Source organism: Protopterus annectens, chromosome 13.part0 (genome assembly GCF_019279795.1).
Source record: "Protopterus annectens isolate FY-2018-M chromosome 13.part0, PAN1.0, whole genome shotgun sequence".
Classification (NCBI taxonomy): Eukaryota; Metazoa; Chordata; order Ceratodontiformes; family Protopteridae; genus Protopterus; species Protopterus annectens.
In genome coordinates this window covers 942,383,694-942,394,452 of record NC_056747.1, presented here as the reverse complement: position 1 = coordinate 942,394,452, position 10,759 = coordinate 942,383,694, and the positions used below count along the sequence as shown (strand labels likewise).

The 10,759-nt window shown below is 38.4% G+C and overlaps 1 protein-coding gene across 1 annotated transcript in view; it reads left to right on the top strand.

The window, feature by feature from the left end:
- Positions 1–2,667: 2,667 nt before the first annotated feature.
- Positions 2,668–10,759, top strand: part of HSD17B1 (hydroxysteroid 17-beta dehydrogenase 1) — a 256,307-nt gene continuing 248,215 nt past the window's right edge. Inside the window, exon 1 of the mRNA XM_044055449.1 lies at positions 2,668–2,814. Within this exon, the coding sequence (XP_043911384.1) occupies positions 2,718–2,814 (97 nt within the window). The 5' untranslated portion in view covers positions 2,668–2,717. The remainder of the gene's footprint in view (positions 2,815–10,759) is intronic.

Genomic DNA, 10,759 nt, shown 5'->3' with positions numbered 1-10,759 from the left:
TATGCAATGCATACATGTATATATTTATATATTGCTGTCTATATATATATATATATATATATATATATATATATATATATATATATATATATATAACAACATATGGGTCTATGGGTGTATGCATATGTATATATCTATATGTGGGTTTGTATATGTTTTCTGTCTCTGTATGTATACATTTGTACTACGGAGATGGAGAGGCTTATCTCTATTTCGCTATGGGTAGATATACACACACATACCTCTAAATATATACATCTGCATCTGGTTATTTCATTCCTTGCCATATAGATTGCACTTTGCTACAGTGGGACTCGTAGTGGGTGTGGCTGCTCATTGAGTGACACCTCTGCCCAATGAAAACATTTGCTTATTTCCCTGGGGCTCTCCATATTTGTTGACATCAGCCAACACCTGCACACCTAGACCCATAAGTAGCTACCCATAATTCCCCCACCCGCACTTCCTCTACAGCACCCATCCTTACCCTGGGTTCTGGTCGGTTCTGAATTGTCTCGACCTATGGGTCATCAGGCTTTCCCACCCTTGTATTCCGGGTATGTATACACCCCAGCCAGAATGTTCGGTTTATCACCTTCTTTTGGTCTTGCCAATTTTTGGGGTGGCCCGCAAGGTATGCTCCTGTCTGTGTTCCAAGATTAGAATTGATGGGTGCACTGTGTACCCCCCCCCAAGTTGTATCCTGCCTGTGGTCTGGAGAGCAGTGGACTCTTTACATTGTTTGTGTGTATGTTTCCCGTGTCCAGCTCGGGGTGGGTGAAAGGTCATGCTACGTGTTTCATGTTTCTTGCTTGGGCCTCTCACTTCCATTGGCATAGCCTGTGAACATATGTCATTCTTGTGTGCTGTTTCCTATCATAGCTGTATATCTGTGTATATCTACGCACATACCACATGCACACACACACACTCACACACACACACACACACACACACACACACACACACACACACACACACACACACACACACACAAGGAATGTGCTTTGTCAATTGTTATGGGTTTAACATGTTCATTCCTTTCTTAGCTAGGGAAGACTCAATGAGGGCAAGTACTTCCTTTCAGGTACAACTAAGTAACATAGGTCTGGTTAACAACCTTGCCCAGATTTACACATTATGTAAGTAGAGAAAGGATTCGTAATTATTTGTTGAATGCTGTTTGTCCAACAGACAAAGCAGCTGAAAAAAATTCTGAAAACCACTTACACCAAACAGAAACCAATTTTTTTTCTGCACCCTCCATGTGGGAGAAGACCTCCCCACACACCCTGTAACTTTTATATATCAGCTCTATGGTGACACAATAGTGGAGAAAGGGCTGCTGCTCATGTTGGCTGAAAGTGGCTTACAGTGATAAAGCTGTCCTGTTGTTTTCTGCATTTACTGAAAACATACATTCCACAGAGAAAGAAGGACTCAGACCCATGACAATAAAATGAAATGAAGCTTATTAGCTAGTAATTAAGACTTTGCATTTATGCTCACAGGTATAAATGTAATATTTCACTTATACTATACTGCCAGATACTTTGTGTTAACGTATTTCAATTGTTTTTTTTTTTTTTTCTGTTTCAAATATTCTTGATTGGAATCAAGATGTGAGCCCATACCCACTGTCCATTTCTGGCTAGGAAGTGATGCATCAGACCAACATTTGTTAAAGTCAGGAAATTAGAATGGTGATATTGTCTAGTTTACAAAGGTAATATCTAAGGAATGTGCTAAAAATGTGAATTGTTAAATTTATTGTAAGCTAAATACAGGCAGTTCAAGCCATGATGATAATAGTGGTAATTGGGGTGGGCGGTGCAGAAAGTACAGCTAACTGCCTGTTGATGTTTTCACTTCACTTATTTAGAAAGCATGGAATAGCACAGGGCAATAGATGCTTTAGGGTTTGATTCAGTTCAGTTGTTTATTTACATCTTGTTGAGGGAGACCGTACTGAGTTAGCAGTGCCCTTATTTAGAGGAGGCATAGAAGATGCTTGTATTTACAAGTTGCAATCAGTGAAGTCATTTGGAGTAGGGCTTGAGTGAAGAAATGGGAGATGCAGGATTATCTTTGTAGTTTATTGCAGTGCTGGATGGAGGGGTGACTGAGGAATGAAATGGACAACATGGTAATCTTCAAAGTTACTGGCAGATATTAGTAAAGAGTGTTGTGAGTCTATACAAAAGTGTCAGATAAAATCCAAGACTTGCTTTGGAAACTTCATAATGTTCCACTTTAGCAATGTTCTATACTGCCTTACCTTTTACTAGTAATTGCCACTTTACTGTGTATTTGGTCACATTTTAGAGTCACAATATACCAGAAGAGTATTGAGTGACATGTTTCAAGGAATTCCAGGATTTTAGTTCTGATTTATGAACTGTTTCTGGTTTCAGATAGTTTTCCTTTTTGCACTCTGGCATGAACATGATGCTTACTGTATGGTATTAAATCATTGTTATTCTACAGCACTAAAGAACAACCAATCAGAATACAGTTCCTCAAACAAAATATATTAGGTTATTTATCACTGCATAACCTTGAGATAGTACATTAGACAAAACACTAAATAAACTCCACCCTCAAAGAAAGAATGTTAACTTACATCCTGTTGGAGCTGCTTTTTACTGGCATAGACTCTTTGAACCTTTGGATGGTTAAACCATACTTTCTGAAGTATAGTTCACCAAATCTGGACGATGGAAAAAACAATTGTTCTCATTACAGGATGTTCTTCAGGGATAGGACTTGGACTTGCAGTACGCCTTGCTTCTGATTCTTCCAAAACATTTAAAGGTGTGTAATACAGTGGCTATTAAACAGAAGTTTGGTTTTATAAAAAGCAGTTTGATTTGATTGACTGAATGATTTATCATAAGGGAGAGAGGATGGGTAACATATCTGGAATGGAGATAAATATTTTAATGCTGAATGCTGAGTTTACATCTTGAAAAACATTTTATATTTCATTAGTTTACACAGCATAGCTTTTACTTTTTCCTGCAATATAATGAATACTTAAAAGTTCTGGGAATTGACATGATATGTTTTTATGTCAGAACATTTGGTGGTATTAAAAGATGCAGAGCTAAAAACTGATGCAAATTGAGAAGGAAATGTGATTTAATTCAAGCTGGTTGTTGTAGAAATGCCAGATTATGATGTGATTTTTTTCGTAGTGCACGTGTGTGTGTGTGTGTGTGTGTGTGTGTGTGTGTGTGTGTGTGTGTGTGTGTGTGTGTGTGTGTGTGTGTGTGTTTTAATCACCAAATGAATGGAAATAAAATTGTTTCTCACATTATAGGACTTAGTTATAAAGACACTATGGTAATACAAAGGAAATCAGTAAATCTGTTAAAGAGGTTAACATATCCATTCCCAAGAGAATCTAATTAGTAAGTTTTTTGCAGTGGTTCAAACTTATTTAATAGTAATTGTGAAGTGCAACTTGTTACCTTTGTTATCATTTAAAATTTACAGAATAAGGCACTGCTGGAATCGTCTTTTTCAGACAATGAATACCAGTAAGCAGTGCAAAGAATACATTTTAGTTTATGCTCAAAACTATGGCTTGCTATTGAAGAATCTTAATTGTTTCTTTTGAGTCATGAAAAATGAGGGTGTTTCATTTATAATATCATAGTTTTCTGTGACATGTAAACAGAAGTAAAATAAAAAAAAGAAATCTGAAATTTCGCAGCTGCTCTTATGAGGACTGCTTTGTAATCATACTGATAGCTTGTAACCCTGAACTTTCTGTCTGCTTTTATTTAGCTAACAGGAAGGAAAAACATCAAGCTAACTTGCCACTGGAGCTTTTACATCAGAAATCTTTAATGGTATAGTAAGATGTAACAGATCTTGTCACCTTGGAAGTGATGAGAGTAGAACTGCATTCTAGTGTTTCAGTAGTACAGCTGGAGGCTTTAACTGTGCAGTACAGAAACATTGGGTGGAAAAAGAGATTGTGACAGAAAAGACAAACTGCAAATGTGTGAAATATATTTGTTTTTAGTGTTATGATGGCTGAAATACATTCTGAGAGAAAAATGCATATTATGTATGCTGTTATGATGTAATGCAGCCAGTGGTTGATATTTCTGTATGCCATACTGGTAAGGATATAAAATATATTGATAAGCATGGCCTTTAGTTTCAGTTGCTCAACAGGTAACACATTTGCTTTTTATGTTTGTTTTTGGTATCACAGTTGCTTCTGGTGCAGAAGGCTTTGAGTTCTATTCCCACAACAAGTAGCTGGGATAGTTTTCCAGTACTGTACTTCAGTGCAGCATAAGGGCGTGCTGCACTCCTGTCCTTCAGATGAGACATTGAACCAAGGCCCCATCAGCCTGCTTTGTTGATAGCTCACAGGGATGTAAAATATCCGGTTTCACTTATCATAAAGAGTAGGGGAAGTTCCTCAGAATACTGGCCAAATTTACTGTAGTCAGCATGAATACCGCTTTGGTCTCCCATGAAAAGAGGCCATTGGTCTAGTGGGACTAACCTGGTCAAAAAAGTGTAAATAATTAAATAATGTGCATATCTGGATTAAGATTATAATTTATTGGAACTAGTAGGTGATGTGCCTAAGATTTTCCTTGAGAAGAAAGTAATGAAAAAAAATAATAAGTACTAGCTAAACATTCTGGGAAAGATTTAAGGAATAAATATGGAAGGGGAAGGTGAAGAAAGCGTGTAGCTTGTACTGTAAGCACAGAGGTAATAATGAGTAGGAACAATATGGCATCCTTAAATATTTGGTATGCACCAGATAAACTGAGACTATATAAATACATGGATGGTAGAGAAAATAAGGATGTGCTGTGAAGAAGCACAGAAGAATTGGTATGTTGACAACAATATGTGATCCATGAGGAACTAACATATGTCTGCTATGTTTCAGGGTACAATCAAATAAAACAGTGCATGTATGGATAAGGTAAGAAATGAGGCAAGGGAAGTACTTTATAATAATGTACTGAAGACTGTACATGAATATTTGTGAAAACCGTTTTTGTGTGAGAGTATGGATATTTTGTATACTGGAAAACTTTACTGAGTGCAAAGGTTTGCAGACATATGGATAGATCAAGTTTGGTTATCAGGGGTCTGGAGCTGAAACTTAGGATGAGCACTGACTAGACAGTACATGTTGTAATAAGCAACATGGATCAAAACTCATCAGCCTAACTGCTATGTACACCTACAAATGATTTATTTCTATATAGGACTATATCAAAGAAACAGTTTGACATTTTCTAAAACAAAATTGCCAAAAATTGCATTATGACATTTGGCTAGATACTGCATTTCATTTGTCAAGTTAGATACAAAGACGTATACACATTCCGTTTTCATTTTATGTTTGTCATGTTGTATCATTTATTTGTATTGGAGAGGGGTGGATCTAAATCATAATGTCAGCCATACAAATAGACAACAATTAAAATGTTGACCGGACAACACTGACTATGCTGAACATCAGAAATCATAAAGGAAAGCATAAAACATATTTTACAATGGTTCAAGCCCCCTGCACTCCCCATTGTGGGAGGGGCTCCACCACCACACCCCCTCCTAATTATATATACCACCTCTGAGTCTGCACTACAGTGGGAGAAGAACAAAACCCCACTCACCAATGTACTACAATCTCAGACAAACAGCTGCTTCCACAATTTGATGTCCCAGACATTTGATGTTTTCCAGTCAATGTTTTATTTGTCTACTATTTTTACAGTCACCATTTTAAAGTTCATAGGTTCATAGGTTCATAGGGCCATACTAGGCTATCTGCCCAAGGGCATTTATAAGCCTAGCCCAGAGTTTTGTGGCTTTCGCCACCCCTTTAGTTTGGAGGATACTATGCCCATGATTTTGCTGTGCCTCTGTCAAGCAGTGACACTGAGATAATCCCTGGGGTATATCTGCGATCTCCCATCCATTGGTCAAGATTTCTCTTGAACAAAGCCAGTGAGGTGCTCTGCCTCACATGTACCAGGATTTTGTTCCACAGCATAGGGAGTCTCTGGGTGATGAATCTGTCCCTCCAGCACGTCCTATTAATAACCGTGTCAAGGTTTAAGTCTCCCGCCCTTGTAGACCTGAGGGATCTAGATTTTTTGAGGTGAAGCATGTTCATCAATTCTGGGTTGGACATGGCCTTGTATGTCAGGCACAGGTCACCTCTGAGCAGACGGTAAGCGACTGAATAGAGCTGAAGTTCCTTCAGTCGGGCAGCATAGGACATATTTTTGAGACCCTTTATCCTTTTGGTGAGGAACTTTTGGGGCCTTTCCAGTTGCTGCAGGTGTCCTGTCAGATACATTCCGAATGGGGCATTGTACTCAATCATTGGTCTGATGAGTGATGAGTATAGGGGGACGATGACTTCCCTTGATCTAGATGTGAATCCCTTCATGATCAGGTGGGCAATGTAGAAGGTCTTCCTAACTACTTTGGCAACGTGAGTGTCAAATGAAAGGTTACTGCCAACCTGGGTACTCAGATCCCTGATAACCTCTTCTGTGCTTAGTGGGTTGCCACCTATATGGTAGCTAGGGGTGACCTTGTTTTTCCCGAAGGGTATGACTATGCATTTTTTGGCGTTTAACTTTAGGCCATGGCTCTGGCACCAGTTATCTGTTTCTATAAGACCCTTCTGAAGGATATCTGTGTCAAATGTGTTCTCAACTATGGCGCCCAGTTTGCAGTCATCTGCAAATTTTGTCAGCCATAATCCTCCTGTGTTTGCTTGTACTTCTGAAAAGTAGATGCCGAAAAGGAGAGGGCCCAGGACTGAGCCCTGTGGGACACCACTTGTGACAGGCTTTGAGTCTGACATGGCGCCAGCAACTCTGACCCTGTGGGTTCTGTCACTTAGCCAATTTGCAACCCATCTTGTGACGTATGGGTTTACATTTAAGCTGATGAGTTTTTCAATGATACCTGAGTGGGGTATTGTGTCAAAAGCCTTTGCCAGGTCGAGGTAGGCTGTGTGGACTGCCTTTCCCTCATCAATGGCCTTGGTGACTGTTTCGAAAAAGTCAACCAGGTTTAAAAGGCATGATCTGCCCTTGACAAAGCCAAACTGGGTCAGATCCAAAGTCTGCAAGTCTCCTATGTCTTTATTTATGAGCTCCATTATGATCCTCTCCATAGCTTTGCAGATCAAGCTTGTCAAGCTGATGGGACGGTAATTTCCCGGGTCGGTGGAGGCACCACCTTTGTGAAGTGGGACCACAGTTGCCATACGCCACTCCTTAGGCACGTATCCTGAGGTGAGGCTAAGATTAAACAGCTGCCCTAACTGTGGGTTTAATTCCTCCTAAAGTAGACCTGGAAAGGGGCTGCTGTCATTTTCCCAATGACAGAGATGTCACATTTATGAAGAAACTCATATATTTTTACTGCTAATCTATTACCAGCCCCAACAGAGAGCAGCATTCCCAGTATATATTACTTTAACCACCCTGAAATTAAGTAATATTCCCTAGCACATCTAGTATAGAAGATGCACATAATGCAAATTTACAGTCTGGAATACTTCAATTGTCATGTACACCTTTCAGTTACCTCTATCCCTATAAATGCAACGATATAGTTACAAAACAATGTGACATTTGCTTATAAATTTTTTTGTGTGTATATATATATATATATATATATATATATATATATATATATATATATATATAAAAATATATATCCCAGCGTTGGCAACTGTAACTTGCAAAAAACCTTCAAATAATTGCAGGAAAATCTTCTGATGATTCAACCACTGACAAGTCCATAAGTCGCAAGTATAAAAAGAATAAACTGATTTAAAACAAATCACGTTTAATAACGAAACACAAAACAACGTAAGCGCTTTCACAGACACACTGCCTGCTTCATCAGACGTTAACATTGCAATAGTACTGTTCAAATATATAATCATCTAATGAATCAAATGACTTAAACTCCTCCCTGTTCTTAATTGGACAATTATATAACTAGCAATAGCGCTTAAAGCGTCATAAGAAACAAGGAAGTATAAGCACAATACTATGAGCACACACGTAAATATGTCACAATAATGAACAAGGCTGAAACATATATTAAAAATACCATGGACCTAAAAAATATATATATTTATACCTTAATGAAAAAATATATATATAATAAACAACAATGTAAAAATCCTAAATACAAATACTAATATATCAGGAAACTGTGCATGTAATGACTCAAAAACAAATGATATACAGACAACTGTCTCAGAATCTATTATTATACATTAAATATATTTTTTTCATTTTGAAAGTTTTTTGCAAGTTACAGTTGCCTCCGCTGGGATATATATTTTTCTACATTTGTTCGGGTGTCTGGATTTTGTTTTTTCCATATATGTATGTATATATATATATATATATATATATATATATATATATATATATATATATATATATGTATATATATATTTTTTTTTTTTTTAATTTGACATTCATTTATAAAACTTTTACATTCTAGAATATTTTAATGGTCAAGTAAGTCTTAGACCTACCATTTCAGGGTTGTACAACTGAAACAGTTTGACATGTTGCAATTTGATAAGCCATTCATTCTTCTCAGCAGCTTATTTTTCTGTTTCATATTCACTGAAATGTTTTCCTTATTTTAGTTACTTCCAAATTCAGTTGCCTTTCTCCAACACTACCATTATCTGCCATGTGTCCTTCAGTGTGACACTTGAATCTCACTTTGTCACAGTGCTAAGTGAATAAACACATAGACCTCATGAATCTGCTAACTTTCTTCCTTCAACTTACAGGATGAACCCAGTATTTCTACTGCATCTGTCTTATACCACTGTAGTTATATGTGGTACCTGGCACTCGAAGAATCCCACATTGCACAATGCAGGTATGTACTATGCAACAAGAATCCTCCAAGGCATGTGCTCTTAACAATGGATTATAATAATGCATTGGTGGCACTATTAGTTTGATAGGTGTAAGTGTGTTCAAGTAGGTAAGCATATTCCCACTTGCTGCATAGCCATCCAAAGCACAATGGACCGTATGCAAAAGTATACCCCTGCTCATCCACTCATGAGCTACCCTAGCACAGCCACAATTCATTAAGACCCCCCCAAAACCTGTTGCCACCTTAAGCCCATAGGAATATGTTTCAGATATAGTCTTCTACCCTCCATTCTGAAGACCGTTTCTTGTAAGAAGAAATGAATACCACCTAGGATATACTGAATGTAGGAGAAAGGTAGACTAGCATTTGGATTAGTTTCTCAACTAATGGCATGATTCTATTGTGGTAGCAATAATCACAACTTGATTTGGCATCAATGGATCTCTATGCATTCTCACACTTGTCAAGTGTCACCGGAGTCTCTCCAAGTCCTGGCTCCTGACACTCTTATGTATCTTAACAATAATTTATCTTTAGTGCTTGTCTTCTCAGGAGTACATGCTGTACTGCTCAATAGGTGACTAGCCAACAGTAATCATCCTCAGGCCCTCAGATCAGTCTGTCTTTCATCTATAAATGAAGTTTGGCAACAAACTAAGTTGTCCAGGGACATCTTCATGGGGGGGGGGTTAGGTTAATATTAAGGGGAGTTAAGTGAGTTGGGGAAGTGAAAGGGTTAAGTGGAGGCAAGGATGATTGGGAGGAAATGAGATGATAGGGAGGGACTTAAGAGGTTTAGTCTAGTGTAGTTGGATTAAGCAATCACATTTTGGCGTGAACTTGCTAAGGCAAGTGTATGTCTGAGACGACCTGTAGGTATTCCAGTGGAACAGGTAGGCCTTGGGTTACTAGTGGCTTTTGGTTGTAGGAGACAGGTGGTTTGTATAGAAAATATCATTTTTTTTTGCTGTTACTTGAGATGTTGAGTCTGTGGTTCTGGTATGGTAGTATTTAAATTGGGGAGATTTCAGTTAGCTGTATGTTCTGGTGGCAAGGCGATAATTTTGGTTGGTAGTTTGACATTTCAGGTCATTTCAGTAAGTTGGATTGTGGGCAGATAAGGGTGGTTAGAGATGATGTCGGCACGATGGCTGTGGCTTTTATGTTCTTGATGCAACTTTTTACTAGTTACTTTAAGGGGATGCTGAATTGAGTGGTTTAAGGGCATTCACTAAGGTGTTTGTTGATACCCCCTTTAGAGTGAGTTGGCTGCATGGGGCTTTCTTTAGCAGGGTTACGGCTTCAAAATCATTCTGTGGTAAGCATGGTGGTAGCGGAGCAGTGATGTCCATGCTGACAACATGCAAACGGCAGAAGTCTATTTCGCGTGCTCTGTGATTGTGCAACCAATCGGTGCCATGCGGGTGCACTAGAACCCACTTTCCTGGATTTATCCTGCCATTTTTAATTTATGATTAACATAAATCACCCAATAAAGCAGCCTGTATAATGTCAGAAAAATACATTGGAGAAAATTCAGTACCTCATACTTCAGTCACTTCCAAATATATGGTTATATCCTGTGTGTGTCTTGCAGCCGGCCTCTTCTGGCAATGCATGGTGGTTGGGAGTTCTGCTGTCAACTTTATCCTCCCCATTTTGCTTCATGGTTGGCTCTCTGTCATGTTTAGTGGAGAGTGTCAAGTCAGTGCTTGGTCGCAAAAAAAAAAAAAAAAAAAGATGAAGTTGTCTGTATTGGTCTCCACGGCAAACAGTTTGGCAACACGGTCATGCCAGTTTGGGCACTGACTGAAGATGTGATGGAGGC